General features: G+C 43.3%; 1 protein-coding gene across 2 annotated transcripts in view; it reads left to right on the top strand.

Annotated features, from left to right (window-relative positions):
* The first annotated feature begins 531 nt into the window (after positions 1-531).
* VAV3 (vav guanine nucleotide exchange factor 3) overlaps positions 532-17497 on the top strand; it is a 171316-nt gene continuing 154350 nt past the window's right edge. For both annotated transcript variants that reach the window (XM_055724411.1, XM_055724412.1), the window contains exon 1: positions 532-807. In XM_055724411.1, coding sequence (XP_055580386.1) covers positions 604-807 — 204 coding nt within the window. In that variant the 5' untranslated portion in view covers positions 532-603. The remainder of the gene's footprint in view (positions 808-17497) is intronic.

Genomic DNA, 17497 nt, shown 5'->3' on the forward strand with positions numbered 1-17497 from the left:
AGGGCATTGTGAACTTGGGTGTTTGTAGGGTTTATTTTTGGAGTTTGTCACCTTTAGAAATGTCAAATGACTTGCATATTTTTTATTTGAAGTTGCCTGAATGCATATTGGAAGCTATCACGTTATTATTTTTTTTTTCTTCAACGTTATTTAAAGCGCAGACAAAATTCAAGACTTAATGCAGAATGCTTCAGGGGAGAGCGGAGGGGAGAGCGGAGGGGACAGCGACCTGTGCCGTGGGGCGTTCTCTGTCACTTCCAGCAGGAGCTGGGGCACCTGCGCGGAGCCCGCGGCCGGGACCACCGAGCACTCGCCCCCAGCGAACGGATCGAAGAGCGAAAATAAAGGGCCCGGCCCGGCCCCGCCCCGGCCGCGCTGCGGGAGCCACCGGGCAGAGCCGCTCCGCGGGCGGGACGGGCCCGGCGCGGCCGCCTCCGCAGGCGCTGAGCGAGGCGGGGGCGGCCGGGACCCGCCGGTGCCGCCTCCCGGGGCGGGGCGGGGCGGGCGCGGACACGGGGCGGGGCGGGCCGGGCCGGCCGCGGCGGCGGCGGGAGGGCGCAGCTGGGGCCGCCGCGGCCGCAGCATCGCGGCGCGGTGGCGGGGATGGAGCCCTGGAAGCAGTGCGGGCAGTGGCTGATCAGCTGCAAGGTGCTGCCGCCCAACCACCGGGTGACCTGGGACACGGCCCAGGTCTTCGACCTGGCGCAGACGCTGCGCGACGGCGTCCTGCTCTGCCAGCTCCTCAACAACCTGCGCAGCCACTCCATCAACCTCAAGGAGATCAACCTGCGCCCGCAGATGTCCCAGGTGCGGCCCCTCTGCCCGCCCGGCGCGGGGTCTCCGCGCGCTTTGTCTGCGGGGTGCGGGCGGCGCGGAGCCCCCGCGCCCGGCGCGGTCCCCGCCGCAGGTCCCCGCTGCCGCCGCGCGGGCGGGCCCGCTCCCGCTGGGCCGTGGGCTGAGCTGGGGCTGCCGCCGGTCTGAGCCCCGCCGGGCTCCTTCCCTTCGCCCTGCGGCCGCCCGGGCTCGGCGCGTCCCGGGCGGTGGGAGGGGGCGCGACCGGAGCTCCGGGCTCTCGGCTCCCAAACCCCCGTGAGGGCTCGGAGCCCGCAGCGGGGGGCGGCTGGGGGGAGCTTGGCCGAGCCCCCGCCGGGAGCCGCTCGGGCCCCTCACGTCGGGGCGGCCGCGCTGAGGAGAAGGTCCCGGCAGCGGCCGCAGCTCCAGGGCCAGCAGCGCGGCGTTTCTCTGTGCGTTACAATCTGGTACGAGGAGTTTGGGATGGAGACTGAATCTGGCTTCTAGTTTCTCTGGTTACACCTGGGTACGCGAGGGGGAGGGAGACCGGGAGGGCGAGGGCATCGGGAGCTGGGGAGCGCGGCGGGAGCGGAGCGGAGCCTGCCCCGACCGGCAAAGGGGCGGCCCAGGGGGCTGCAGGGCGAGCGGGGCCCCGGCAGCACTGGCCAGCTGGCCTCCGCATCCCTGCGCGACCCGCGGGGCCGAGCGCTCAAGAGTGACCAGCGATGGAAAACCGCGCTCCTGAGAGCTGGTTGCCTGTGCTGTGCTAGCTCCTTTTGTTTGGACCCTTTTGTATTTACCTTTTTAAATTGCTGTTGTGGTTAACTGATAATGAAGCTTAATTCCAAACCAATCTCCTTTTAAATGCGTTTTTTTTTTAGTTGGGACGGATGTTTTGTCCCTGTGCCCTGCACAGCTGGTGTCAGATACTGAGATGAGATGAATAAGTCAAGTGAGAAGGGGCTGTATAGTCACACACACACATACGTGCATGGCTGCCTGTGGCTGCGCCGCGCACACCTACGGCTTCCCCGGGCAGATGGCGGGGGGGACGCTGAACTTGTGAGCCTTTCGTGTGTTTTGCAGCGTTGAGAAACTGAAACATTGTAACGCCTCAGCCCCGGGATCCTGCTTTGGCTTCGCAGGAATAAAAATCGCCGTTCACTCTCAGGACACCGGCGAAAAGCGGCAGTAGACAATTAGGCTTTTGGGAAGAACGTTCTTTGTCCATATTTACCTGCAAAGCCGGTTATTTCCTTTCTTTACAATTTCTTTTTTATATATATATATATAAAGCTATGTTTTACTACCACGGGGACGTTTTCTGTAAACCCGCCGTGCAAAAAAGGGAAAAAAAGTGTCAGGTGTATTTCAGCTATCAGACCAAAAACTCGCAGACCCTTGTACTAGCCGTGGATGGTCTACAGGCTGTCCCCTGGGACCCGAGAGCTCCAGTGCCTGCTTGCATTGCACATGCGGAGGCAGTCCTGTATCTGAGCGATGGAGAGATGCAGAGGGTGGGCTCCTCCGAATGGAGGACATCTGGATAAGTTCTCTCTCTGCACCATTCGGACGCAGTGAGTTTCAGGACTTGCTAAACTGTGCCGGAGCCCTGGTTTATATTTTCATTATAGTTAGACTGATTGCTTCCAAACTGACCTTTTTTTTTCAGTTGAGCTTGCAGTACTAAAAATACTTTGCATATGAACTGTTGGAAATGGTTTCTTGCCCTGCTTAGAATGGATATAAAGTATGAAAACAGATTCTTATTTTTTTTTTTAATGAACTAGAAAGCTGTCCTCATGATATCACACAGTATTTTCTGAATAGCTAACTCATTGAATCAACTTCAGTTGGAGATTATTGTTGCTTGTCTGGACCAGTATTACTTAATTTTATTTTTGATGAATTAAAACCGTGGTGGTCTCCTTCTGTCTACTGAAAAGTATCAAAACACTCTGCTGTCATCTTTCGTAGAGCAGGTTTGGGAATAGATTAATATTTATTTCTCACAGTGCGTTTGAACAATGATTATAACTGTAGATCTTGGATTACTTATAATGCGTATTTTGAACTCGAGCTTAATAAATGTCTGGTGTAGCTACTGGAATTGTTTCACAGCTATGACAATTGCCTCCTCCTCTATGCCTGAGGAACCTGCTGCAGACTGTTCTGTCCACTGGTGCATTTCTGCCCTACACTGATTTCACCCTTGAAATAGAGGAAACTGTTGCTGGATCAAAACCTATAATGAATAACTCTCCACAGCATTAAGTTTACTGGGAATGTTACCTTTGTTTTCTGTGAGATCGAGTTGGCCATCCTAATGAGTTTCTGTGGGGTTTAATGAAAAGCCTCTTGGGGGAGATACTTTCTGCTGGAGAGGATCACTCAGTGAAAATTTCAGATATTGTTATTAAAAATGCAGCAGGTTGAAATTCTGCAAGTTGCTTGTAGTTTGTTGCTAAGGCTGCAGAAAGCACTTAGCAATAATGCTGAAGTCTCAGAAGCCTGAAGATTATTATTTGGTGAAATCTACTTGGAGATGAACTCTAAATTGTGAGTTTTGTCAGAATAATACTTGTCAGTAAACTAATAAGTTTGCTGCATGATAGGATCTCGGGGTCTCGTAGAAACACTAGTTAACTCTCCTGTTCCTTGCGGGCTAGTGACCTGCAGACATCAGAGGCATGGGGTGCCAGAGCAGAGTGGGCCTTAGGATGGAAGTCATCTTGGCCACCAACTGCTTAGTCTGCCTCAGTATGCTGCTGTGTCTGCGCTGGTTAGCTGAACCATTTGAACCTCATGTGGCCCTTATCTGTCATCTTCTAGAATAGAGCTGCAGCTCCTGTACTCCCTGATCTGATGTTGTGTTCTGCTGCAAAATCTTAGAATGGCTCAGGGGATTCTTACTGCACAGGTTTTTGAGCAATAAAACCAGAATGAAAAGGGTGGCTGAAGGTTTCATGAATGGGCCTTGTGGAAGGCAGACTGTGTGATTTTAGCTTTGTCTTGTACTGCCGTTGACATTTGTCAGGCCTTTATGAACCAAGTTTTCGTGTCTTGGGGGTTAGTTATAAGTGTGGCAGTGCCAAAGAACAGGAAAGTGAGAGATGGTGCTTCAGGCAGACCTGGGAGTAGATGTCAGGCCTCTGACACAAAAGAGTAGTGTCTTTTCCATTTCGTTACGTATTTATTTTTTTCAGAATGAATGTGGCACATCAGATGTCAGTGATGCTCATCAGCTTTGCTCAGTAGACTTTGGTAACCCCTTATAAACTGCATCAGAAATGCAGAGGGATTGTGACTGATGCTGCTGCTTCAGATGCTGCTGCTTCAGATGCTGCTTTTTGGCGGAGCCTTGTTCAGTCAAACAGAAGCACTGTTGCTTTGCTTTGTAAGCACCCGGCTGCTGCTGGCCCTTGGGGGCAGGAATAGAAACTGAGACTGGTGGTGCTCAGCATTGCAACACAGACACGTGCTTGGCCAAATGGCAGTGGGTATGTTGTTTTTTATGGCTAGCACGGGAACTGCGTGCCTTTGTCCCACCGCCGGCCACGCACCTTGTGTCACAGCTGTTCTTGTGTGTGGGCTGTTTTATATATTTGAAATCTGTGGATTCAGCTCCCCTACCTTTTTGGAGATAACAATGCCTGTGTAAAAGAAGTGTCTTTGTGGTTTTAGATTACAAAACATTGGGTTTAGGAGCTATTTGAATGCTGGCTGTTTTCATCTGCATTACTGTGTGTTTATGAAAAATTTATATTTGGTTAGTGGAAGTTGTCCTTTGAAGAACAGAAGCCGATTCAGTCAGTTATGCTTTCCAGAAAGTAAGCCTCAGATGTGAAAGTATAAACCTTGCGTATGTAAAGGATGAGGAGTGTTGTTGCTTTGCCCCGATGAAGCTTAGACCTCCAGGCTGCCAGCTGAATGCTGCCTGGCTCCTGTCTGAGAAGCTGGCACGTCTCAGTGCTGGGTGCCCTGTGAAAAATTGCACATGGGCTTTGTATGAGGTTGGAAACGCTTGGATTCAGGGACATTTATGTCCAGGCTCCCCCGCCCCCCCGCCCCCCCCCCCCCCCCCCCCCCCCGTGACTGAACAGAACAGGAGAGTGTTGCCTCTACTAATTGCTCTCTTGTCAAGGCCCAAAACCGCTTTGCTGTTTGACCTCCTGTAAGCTGGTATCGTTGGTTGTTATTTTCAACCAGCGCATGTGCCACCAGAAAAGGAAATTTGGAAATTGGATGAAATAATGTCATTTGGCCTTTAACTATAGGGGAGACTGCCTGTTTCAGGCTCGAGTGTTGGTGTTTTGAAAGTAGTCTTATTTGCAGGCACCATGTGAAGAAGCACTAAACCTTGCAGCTAGTGGGAATGGAGCTGAAGAGGGAATGTACTAAAGGAATTGCAGAGATGTAACTGGTATGCTAGTGATTTGTAGGGTTTCCCCTGCGCCTGAAGTGTAACATCCGTGCTTGGTGACAGTGAGATGGAGGATGGAGAGTGGTAGCTCAGCATCTGCATCTTTCATGGGAGCTGTTCACTGTAGCAATTCACTTCTGTCAGATGCCTCCTCTTGGCTAGTTTAGGCTGGTGAAAATAATACAAATAAAGTGATCCATAACAGAGATTACTGATCCTAATATTTAATCATAAACATACAAGAATTTAAGTAATTTATCACCAGAAGTATAAAGCCTAAACCAATGGATTACAATGGATTTGCAGAAGATGTCATCTGTTTAATGCTTATCTTTAGTACTTTGCAAACTGGTTTTGAAATGGTTTTTGCAAGGCATTTGGTTAACTTGTGAGAGATTGCTAAACAGGAAGACTGCACTTAATTCAGTGCTGGCATGGGAGTTTACTAAAGGGGATGCTGACATAGATTAAATATTAAAAATAACTGTTTCCTATTATTCTAATAAAAATAAACAAAATATCCCTCACTTTGTATTAAAAGTTCAAATGTTTTCTAATTTTAGGGAGTTACTTTTTTTGGAGTAGCCATGTAGTCTAAAGGAAGTTCATTATCTTTGTCATCCACATTATATTTTTGAGTGGCAACTGAGCTTTTGAGTGCGAGTTTATTTTTCTTGGTTACAGTGGTATCAGGTAGCCTCAGGATGTGGGTGTGCTGAAAGGCATACCTCTCCGTTTCCTCTTATCCTGCCCTTGGCTTGGAGCTTCCCCATCAAAGGGAACCATGATCTTCTGCTCCTAACTCGGTGAGCGTGCATCCCACCATCCTACCTAGCAAGCTTCCCGCAGGTGGGTACGTTTCCCTGTGCTTTCCCTCATGTGTGCCTCCCCACAGTCATGGCACTTGCACCCCGCTCCCCCTCCCCCCTTTCCAAATTTCAGCTTAGCTCTCATGTGCCAAACGTCAGGGTATCAAACTTCATATGCCATGTGGCTCTGCAAAGGAGGAAATGGGAATTGCCTCTTGACTCGGCATCTTATCTAAAAGAGGAGTGGGATGTGAGTGGATGTGCTGAGCTCTGTGCATAATGATGTCATTTAGGCCTTGGATCTTAGGAGGGACCAGGTGAGCTAAATGAGAAAATGAAAGAGATTCAGATTGGTGTTTGTGGCCCTTCCCAGGAGTCATGGGATATCAGTAACCTGTTTTCCTTGGACAGAGAGATCTTTGAGAGAACTGGTGTGCAAAATAACTCTTACTCTGTGTTTGCTTGTTATGTTAGGTGCTAGGTTATTAAGTTAAGAAAGTACCAGAAAGATACTTTTAGATTAATACATTTTTTTCTGAAACTGCAAAACTTTTTGGGCTTGAACAAGAGTTTGGGAACTGGTTCAGTTTTTATCAGTGTGTAGAAAGAAGAGATGTGTTCAAAAAAACCCCATCTTTTTGAATTTTTAAAACCTGAGTGTATATATTCCATATAATTATTTGTAAAATAATTTTTGAACTTTTCAGTTTTTTTCAATCTCTTTGCTTACTTGCTGGTACTTAGTCCACTAAATGTCTTTACCACATTTAACTTCATTTCTGTTATTCATCTAAATGAAAACTGTGTTGGCTATAAGATATATATATTATCCATAAAAGATACATTTATCTATATATATGTTATGTGCACATGTGCATATCTTACACATGTTGGACTTGGTAAAATATTTTGAACAGACATTTGTTCAAAACAAACCCTTAATATGACCTCTATGTTTTGTGCTAAGAAAAGCAACTGATAAAATAGTGACCCAGTTTTTCTAGGTAATTCTTCCTGCCTTAAGAAGGTGGAGAAAATAGTATTTGAAAACTGATGTATTGATATTTTTTTTTTAATTGATTCACATTGACTCTTTGGTTGGGGGGAAAGGAAAACTGCAGTTGCACCGTACTGTAAAGCTTATTTTGCATGCTATATTTATCATACAGTTATTAAATGCAGCATATGTACCTTGCCAAGAATTGTCTCAAATGTCCCCTCCTGCACAAGCTCTTAGTATGCTGGAAGCTGTCTAATGCGTTATCAGGATAAATATTTATACTGGTTTCTCACAGAGGCTATAGTGTATGCCAGCAGTGGATAATTTAAATTAATGTCTGTGTATGGCATGCTGCTGTATCATGTGGGAGAAGCAGAGTTATTTTCTGAGACTTGTCTGACAAAGGTGGGAGACCTGTGATACTGGCAAGTTGAAGGACTGCTTATGGAAAGAAACTAATAAATCAAGAGGGCTCAAGGGGAGAGAGAAGGATATATAAGAAGAATATATGGGAAGTAGGAGGAAACAAACAAATATGAGGTAGAGTGAATGGTCAGAAGAAGTTGGGAAGCTGGATTGAAGGGGGGAGGTCAGAAAGCAAGACACTTAGGGGTTTAGAGAGAGGGCAGGAAAAATCAGTTTAAGATTTATCCCGAGGTAAGTACAGAAAACCAGTCTTGGATATGCTGTCATTCTGTAATGACAGTGGCATTATTGTTTAATGGTGGCGTGTTGCTCTTAGTTACAACGTACTGTCTTGGGACCGTGAGGTCCAGGAGGCTATTTACCAGGCTGCAGCACTGCACATCTGGATGGGTTAGTGCAATACGCTGGTGCAATTTGCGCACTAGTGAGACAGAGGATCTTAGAATTTTTGCACACATTCTTTTCCCCCCTCTCCTTTGAAGGTCAAAAGAGTTCATTAAATTGTCTGTGTAAAGATTGAATCTTAGGTGTAAAGAAGGAAGTACAGAGGGTAAGGCAAGGGCTGCAATGTACGAGGCAAGGCAGCTGCTGGTGGTTAAGGGGTGATGGGGAGGACCCTGGAGGAGCGTGGTGGTGTGTATGTCATGGCCATATCGGTGGGGACTTGGCAGGTCCTGGCGTAGCTGAGCCTGAGCTTGGCTCGTGTGGCTGTTGGGGAGGAGGGTTAACTGGGAGCAGCAGCTAGCAGGCTGGTGAGAGGCATGGGCAGGAAGGACTTTGAGAACACACTTTGAAAGTGGTAAAATAGAGACGGGCAGGGAAAGAGACTTCTGGTGAAGTGATGTTGGCTCCTTGACCAGTAGCTGACCTGGATGGGAATGGAGCAAGTGCCTGTGGCTGCAAAGGAAACCTCCTGGAGCGTGCTCCCCTCTGCATGCCTGCCGTGTGCCCCGGGAGATCACCTCCAGACCCAAGTGCATCACTGCCTGTCGCAGGCAGGGAAGTCCTGGCTCATGCCCTGCATTACATGGGTGTCTCTGCGAACAGAGGAAGATGTATTATATTTTAAGTTCAGCTGTCTTGTATTGTACTACAATCCGAAATATTTTAGGCCTGTAAATTGCCTTTGCTTTCAATCAGAATTTTATTTTATAATTGGTTAGTAGAGATTCAGTTAATCTGTCATTACCTATTTTCACTAGTTTTATCCCTCTAAAAATCACTTGAAAGTTATTTTGAATGATACATAAAATATGATGATTTCTTTGCAAAAGAAACAAAATGTGTATTTGACATTGTTATAATGTTTTCTGAAAAAAATGCAAAACACAAAAAACATTTCTTAAGGCATTTTTTAAACTGGTGTAGTTTAGCGGGGCAAGATGATTCATATTCATATTTCCAAAATCCTTAGATGTGTCCTTTAATCCTTGATACCATCAAGTTTACCTGTTTGTTTCTGAGTTCTATAAGGGTATGTAATGTATAATCTATGCTTAGGATACTTTGTACCTCTGCTTATTCCTGCATTCAGATAATTTCTACACAGAAAGGAGTCTTATAGTCAACTAAAGCAGAATGATTTAAGCTCAGCCCTTGAAAATTTTGTCTGTCAAAGCAGCCTCACTTCATTGTTGTGTAGGACATTTGATGCTAAAAAGAAATTTTAGCATTTGGGCATTAGTTTGTATGGCCAAACTAAATTAATAGAGTAATAATGACAGCATTATTGTGGCCTGTGTAGTTCGTTATGCTTTGTTGGTAGTCAAGATTTAAATTATACTTACGTGTTCCAGTGACTGACTTCAAATTCCCACCAACTACTACCCCATGTAGCAGTGATGCCTTACATCAGTTGATACAAGGCCATGAGGGCCGTGTTGTTTTTCCCTCTGACTTCCTCAGGATCTATAATTAAATATGCCTGACTCCAGTGCAGAAATGGTAGATGGAGGAGCACACCTTCACTGCACTTAGGTACCTGTCAGATTTTAGGTATCTCTGGATGGAAGTATGGTGATCGTATATAGTACTACCATGTGAACTCTAAGTCAGGGTAAACACTTATCAGTCGTATTTAGCTCAAGCTTTAAATTTCTTTTTCCTGGAGAATAAGTAAAAAGTAGGAAACACCAGAGAGAACGTTTGAACAGTTGCTGTTGCCTGTACCTTCTTTTACTCTCAAAATAGAAAGGCTGAGACTCCCTGAAGTGCCCTTGCTGGTTGCTGCCTTTGGGCTCATGGTCAGTTGATGTCCGGTTGGTTAAAAAGGGATTTCTGCCAAGCTTTAAAAAAACCACACTTGTATTTAGGCAGCTATTTTGAAAACCTGTTCACACTACTTGGCAGTTCAAGTTTTGCATTTCAGAGCAGTACTAGTTTTGCTAAATTGCACCAGGTTGTGTAAGGAAACATTTAAGTTTCACTTTCTTTTAGTGGTTTACCCTTTCAGTGTGTGCACAGAGCAATGTAGGGTTTCAGGTTGTATCTCATACTACTCTGAGCTGGCAATTGCTTATTTTTAAATATTGAAAATTCCTGCTGAGCTTTGATTTCCCACCTTCTTTTTTTTTTTTTTTTTTCTTTTTTTTTTTTTGCGGATCTTGCTTAGGTTTTGGGATGCTTGATATGAAGTAATGGTTTTTGGACCTTGTCTGGTGCAGAGGGCTTGTTTGGGATGTGAGTGTGTCCTCTTAGGGCTGTTTGATTCTAGGGAATTCCTAGAACATTTTTAAAAGTGGAGAATATGTTAAAACCTTAAGTGGTCTTTACCAGGTGTGTAAATGTCCTGAGGTTTCTTGTGAGTCCTGAATGGGTTTCACCCAAGCCTTTTGAGTTCTGCTTGTCCCTGTTGTGTCCTGATCTTCTTTTTATCCATCACAAAGGGCAGCATGAATTTGCCCACTGCTGTGGCTTGGTGTGAATCACTACAGGTAGTCATGAGAAAGTTATTCAGGGTCTGTGTTCATTCAGTTTGCACTTGTGGCTGGCAGCACTGAATATGGTGATGCATCTTCTATGTGGATTGTGCTGAGGCTGCTGATTTCACTGTAAAATATGCTGAACAGATGGCAATCTTTGTAAAACCTGAGATTTAACTCCACATTTGTTGTTCTCAGTGATGCCTTTAAGCAATATTGCTGGTTAGAAGGACTGTGCCTTAGAAAAGGCTTGTAGCTACTGTCTCTGTGCTGTTGCAGGTTTTATGAAGCGTTACAGAAATTACTCCAGTAATCCTATTGGAATGCCTTTATAGTTGTATCGGAGTCCTAAAGATTTCTCTTCCTGCGGAAGACCCTGGTAAATTGATTAGCTGAGATGAAAGCCTTTGCTGACTGGGACCTGTGATTTGCATGCGAATGCAGACATGGTGATGGGAGAGGGTGTGATGCAGGAATGGCTGAGCCATGCTGAGAACAGGGGGGCTGCTCTTCATGAGAAACTCTTGACTGGTGCATATTTCAAATTTGTGTGTCTTCCTAGCTATAATTGCTTAGATTCATGGGACCCTGGGGAATCTGCTTAATTTAAACTATCTGCATTCTCTTTTCTGAGAATTTAGGTTTTTGTAGCTTGTAAGTCCCATAGCATATCACACTATTTCAAGAGCACAGAGCTCTAGCAGTAATAAATGTAACGTGAATTATTCTCTAGTGTTAAAAATTATTTAACTATATATAAATATTATATATAAAAATATGTAACTATTATGAAAAAAATATCTTTTGCAGTTATCTGTGGGATTCCTGGTTATAATGACAAGTATCCTTGGAGGGTGGTGGTTTTTTTTTTTTTTTAAAAAAGAAATTGTAAATTGTTTGCCATGGCCAATGGGAGAAACATAAGAAAAAAACTGCTAATAAAAAAAAAACCCTTCTGAAACAGGAAGGAAATGTATTTTAGAACATTGTCTCTTAGGTCACCTCACTAGGAATAGGCCTGAGGAGTAGATCCTTCTTCCATCAGTAGTATAACAGTGGCCATGAATGCATGTGGCCTCTGACTAGCGGTGAAGGAAGGCTGAGATGTTCTCCTTTGGGGCAGAGCTGGTGTTCTGCTGGGGTTTCTCTGTGTAGGTTTCCTGATGGTGGTTATCATATGAATTAAGGACATGGTCTTTATGGCTTAGAACTCATCGCCATTTCCATGCTGTAGGAGGGCAGGTGTGGGGAATGGCTCTCTAAGTCTTAAAGGTAGTTTCAGAATTTGTGGCTCAACATGCAGGACCACAAATATGTTTTGCTAACCCACTTAGGAGTCTTATTTCCAAACTTAAGTGATGTCTCTTTTTTCATTCCAGTGAGGAACAGTGCTTTCACCTCATGCTGTTTGTAAAATTCATGGTGGAGCAGTTATACAGGAAAACTATTCCTCAAAAGGTTTTGCAGGAATGCCATTCTTGGGAGATGTTCTTTAAAATCTTTGGAAAAGAAATGCAGTAGTATTTACCTTTTCCTCTTTTGTGCTGAATATTTTTAGAGTTTGACCTCAAAATCCAGTGTTTCAATAAAGTCATGTTAAAGTTTAATGAAATTAAAATGCCTTTCATCTTGATTTGAAAAAGCAGCAGATTTTGAAATGTTAGGATTTCTGTATGATATTACACTTTCCTGTCAGCTCTTTTCCGTTTTCCCTGTTTCTTGCATTTTTCTGCCTTGACTTGTGTGGCTTGATCTTATTTATCTATCAGAAACCCAGGCTGCTCTCTGATTAGTAAGCATTGCTCTGACAGGTTTGGGCTCTCCCCTCCTCTTCTTTCCTTCTTGTCTCTACTTCTCCCTCATTTTGACTCATCTCAGTTCTGCAGCTTGTTCTGTGCTCGTGCTTTCTCCCCTCAGTCTGGACTATATTACTTTCACCTTCTCCATTTGCCTTCCCCCTCGCTCTGGTATTTTCTTCTCCCTCCAGTGCATCTGTTTCCTCTTTCACTTCTTTCCTGATGCTCTTTCTTCCTTTTGGCTGTTTTCCCTGCTCTGTTGTCTTCACTGTTCCTGTTGGCCTCATCCCTCTGCAGATCCTCTGAAATCTGTTTCCTACATGGATGAGGGCACGTCTCCTCCAGAAGCTGCTTCCCGCCTAGGTGAGAGCGCTGGGCAGGAAGGCTCGAGTGGAAGTTACATTTTTAGGACCAGCAAACACAGGGGTTTCAAGGGACCAGTCAGCACTTGAACAGCGATTGCATGTTGGTCTATTTTGAGCTGCTTTTAAGTCACTACTTTTTGTAAATGGTCATTGCTTTGCTTTTTGTCCATTATTATAAAAGATTATGTCTCCTTCCTATTGCAGTCAGAGGTTTCCAACATGTGTCCCCCCAAAAAACTGTTCTGCTGCTTGCTACAGGTGATGGGGCAGATCACTCTAGTGGGAAGTGGTGAGGGTGAAAGCTAGTTCTGGGAGTCTGCAGGGTCAACCAGCCACTAATGCTGGAAACTTGTTCTTTTCAAAGGCAGCATCACTTGATTCCTGCCCTTCCCACCAAACTCTGAAGGTTTGTGCCACCATGGCATTGCTTGAGCAATATTTTTCTAGGGTTGAGTCCTGAGGGAGAGCATGTGGGGATGGGAATGTTAGTTATTTTTAAGCACTTCACAGATTGATTATCTATGTTGCTTGCAAGGCGGAAATACCCAGCCCTGCTAGCCAGTGTGCTCATCCTGCAGCTCCCTTGTGTTAGGCATCAGTCTCCATGGTTTCTTTCTTTATCCGCTGAGCTCCACTCACTGTTCAGGGGCTGATAGATGTCATAATTTTATTTCTGCTTCCCAGGCTGGAGGTGAGAGAACTATTTATATTCAATGCGAAACAACCGCTACAATAAGTGTCTATGTTGTGAGATTTGCATTTGCAGTATCGTGGTGTCCCTGAGGGATTATATTGGTAGCTAGTAGCAACTATAAATCAGGTTAGATGGAAATTTAAGCAAATTTTATCAGAGATTACTTAGAAACTCTATTTTATTCAGCTACAATTTGTTTCTTTGGGTTTCTGGAGTTTTACTTGCTTGCTTTCTGTCGACAGACAGTCTTTATAGGCATGGTATAATTCGTAAGCATTGCAGGCAGAGAAAGTGGCGATGTCCAGCTGGTGATTCCACTGAAGTCTGTGGATGTGCTGTAATTGAAAGCTCAGTAGAGTCAAGGTATAGATGGTCAGTAAATGTCCTGTAAACAAGCATCTATTGTCTTCATTGGTTCACATAATTTCTCCCCATGTGATAGTGAAGCATTCTCATGGGACTAAATCACAATTCTGTCGTGCAGTTCCAGGCTTAATGGAGAACATGTATTTGAATAATTACTGTGATATTTATTCTACTATGCTGGCCAATTTTATGGTTTCATATAATTTGAAGCACTAGAGCAATTTTAAAGTATTTGTTTCATGATGAGATACTGATGAAAACTTAATCTGGGTCAGTGGTTATTTTACTTCAGTATTGGATCCTTTAACTTCAGAATAATTTTCCTCACATGTCCCTTCAGAACTGAAATACGCTTCTGGGAAGGAGGTGGCTTTTGCGTAGTTTTCTAGCTGCATTGATGCTTTCCATCATTAAAGTTTTCCACTCTAAAGTCTGGCCCACTCTTTTATGTTTCCTTCAACTTTACTCAGTTTTTGTAGTTGTGAGACTGATTTTTGACTAGGGAAATTCCTTTTAAAATTTGTTGTACTCTTCAATTTAGTCATATTATTTTCCAATTATTACCATGTCTCTGTATTCATTTATCAATGTGTTTAGTCTTATAAGTCTCTATGCAGGACAGGAATGAATATGCTGTTTTCCTTCTCTTATGGGGATGTTGCCCCTCCTGTATCACCTACACATACGGCCTGTTTCAGTGAATTTCCTGATGCTTGCTTCTGTGGAATTTTCTCAGTTTTAGTAGGAGTCCCTTTTCCTGTAAACAAACATGTTAGATGTGGTCTATGACATTGCGAAGGTATTTCTGCATGTTGGGAAGTAATGCTGTACCCTAGTCTGTGTCTGAATTTTTTTTTTTCTTTTTTGGAAATATTATTGATTGAAAGTTTGCTAATGTCCCGAGGGGAAAGTAAACTAGAGATCTTGGGCAGCTACAGATTCACTGGAAAGATGCATGATGACCAAATACTTTGTGGGTTTTTCTATCAACATTAGAAAAATTATTTCTGTTACGTCTACTCCCCTAGTATTAATGATAACACGCTGTTAATTGCCTTAGGATGATTAAAACCTTCTTTGGAGGTAGAAGTCTTCCAAGAATTAGAAGGAACAAATAAATGGATGGCAGATGTTTCCTTCCCGCCTCCCCTGCCCCTGGCTGGCTTTGAAATGGATATGAGTTTTTAATCATCAAACTTAAAGTTTTCAAAACAGGAGTGGCTGACAAAAAGGAGAAGTGATTTCTGTGTTGTGTTAGGAGGTCCTTGGATTTCCTACGCATGTTCTTCAACATCCTCTATTGCATTCAAGAAATTACCACATTTAACAGACTTGGCAGTAACTTGACTTGCTTTAATAGAGATGGAGATAGGACAACTTATTTTTTTACTAGTTCTCTGCTGCTGTCAGAAAAGAAATATCAGAAATACCCTCCAGTGGCAAGGCATACTGGTGTTAAAGAGGGAATTTCATTTGGACCAGAGTCTAAGACTTGTTTTGTACTCTAACTCTCTGCTGACATTACAGGGTTGACCTCAAGTCCATTATTTTCAGTCTGCTTTTCAGTAGCAATCATGCTAATTGATCTCCCCCAAAAATGTGCTTTGAAGTTTAAAAGTTTAAAATCTGTTGAGGTTGAAATTACTTCCTGCTGGTTAGATCTAGTGATTTAAAAAAAAATTGTTAAACTGTTGTTACATGAATCATTTATTGCTTACATAGACTGGTAAATATTAGTCCTGATATCTAGTTGATGGTTTTGCTTGTTTTTTACTTAAAAAATAAATTGTGTGTGGAGTAGTTGCATCTTTTAACTGTGGTGTTGCTGTCGTAAGTGGATAGGGCAGACATAGTAAAAAGTAATACAGAAGGTGGACAGCTTATTAGTCCCCCTGCCATCCTTCCAGAGCAATTTTCTCTGTGAATTACAGAGAACAGACTTCTATGAACTTCAGTTTGCATTGCTTATCGCTGGCAGTGTATGCATTTAGCAGGTTTTAGCAGGTGTTTGGATAACTTTTGCCTCCGCAGGTTAGACTGCTACCCCTTGCTGCCTGGAGGAGACTTCTGAAGCAGGTGGGAAGGCTTGAGCAGGGTGGCCGCCGTGGGAGGGTTTGCCGAGAATACACATGGAGATGCTCTCCTCCTGATGGGGTGGCCTCTGGCTGGCAGAGGATCTCAACAGAGGTTTGGTAGACCTGTGAGTCACGTTCAGAGGATCAGTCAGTTTGGTCAGTCATGTGTGGCACGGCCATTCTCAGCTGGGGAACAATGAGTCACAAACTTAGGAGTTTCCAGTCCTTGGTATAGAAAACACCCACATAGCTGCTCTTGTGGTTCATTCAGAAACAAATGAGCAGTGCAAAAGTTAAATAATTGGGCTGTATACTTCAGATCCCTACTTTATACTAACTTCTAGTATTTTTTTTAAACATATTGAGAGGTAGCTTATTATTGTCACAACGGAAAAATGCTGGTTTCTAAAAAAAAAAGCAAATATTAATATTAATACATATATTTCCTGAAGAATATAGCCAGAAAACTAGTTGCAAGGGTCTATTCTAATTGTTTTGCCTATTTACACTCCTGCCCTTGTTTCACAGTCTCACTTATTCTGATCCATTCAAAAGGATGTTGCTGAATAATTTTTCTGTCTAGTTGTTCAGACTATATTATCTTCTTTCAACAAATCGAATGAGTTTGTTTTTTTGCTGCAGGGATTCCATGCTGCTCTTCTGCTTATCTGACTTAAAGGCAAGAGTCAGCCTTGCAGTATTATTGTGTCCACTTGTCTGAAAATCACTCTTATTGCTTGTCCTGTGCTGAAAACCATCTCCATAGAGAGGCAGAGGAAGATCTGTCGTTGTTATAAATTCCCAGTTACAAATTGCATTTATATTGATTTTGTTATTCTTTCTAATCTCTACTTGCTTTGTTGTCTTACCAAACTATTATACCTTTTAGAAGACAGTAACTCGTCCAGGATCATATTGTATTTTTTTATTTCATTGTATTGTTCTACAGACTATTCAGCTAAAAATAATACTAAACAGAATCAGATGTAAAGCTAGGTTTCCTAGATAAAATCTGGGCTTCCTAGACATTCTTACAGCTTAGCTCCAATGTTTGCATTCAATGTTATTTAGAAAAAACACCTAAAGAATCATTTGTGTTGTAGTGATGTTCTGTTAGGCAATTTAGCAAGCTGATGTCTGTTCAGAGGTCTGAAAGTACGTTATAGCAGCTGTTCTTATTGCTTTTGTATGTGTTCTTTTGTATAATAGGTTTTAAAAAATATTTGCCTATGGCTTGCAGGCAGGCAGATGCTTTCACTGTCCCTACATTATGTTGCTACGTTTCCTTTATGTATGCATCAGTGCCAAAACCAGTAATAGGTTACTGCTCATGCAGATGTTTCTTTAGCTATGACAAGAGTGACTGTTGATTTTTTTTTTTTTCTGATGTAGATTTATGCTAGTAGCCAGTATCTTGCTATGATTTTGGTGAACCTTTTTAAACTTAATTTTGTTGAGTCTATTAAATACAATAGGTATGTATTTATAAAACCAAGTTAAATTCTGCATCCTGCTAGCATGCACTGTTGCTAAAATAGTAAATATTTAATTGATTTGTTCTTTGTGTATGAGTACCTTATGATTTTAATAGGATTAATTTTATAAATAGAACAGGCAGGATCCAGCTGCCTTCACTAAGTTCAGAAGACCAGCAGAGCACTGCATGAGGACTTCCTATGTTAGTGGTTCCCAGGTCCCCTCTATGGTAGAACATTTCCAGCACCGATGTGTATATAATTTGTAAATTTGAGAAATGAAAATATGAGCATGAAACTGACAGTAGCCATTTACGCAGTCCTTTCAGGGATGGGGAATAACTTTTGTAAGTGT

This window comes from Falco cherrug, chromosome 12 (genome assembly GCF_023634085.1).
Source record: "Falco cherrug isolate bFalChe1 chromosome 12, bFalChe1.pri, whole genome shotgun sequence".
Taxonomy (NCBI): domain Eukaryota; kingdom Metazoa; phylum Chordata; class Aves; order Falconiformes; family Falconidae; genus Falco; species Falco cherrug.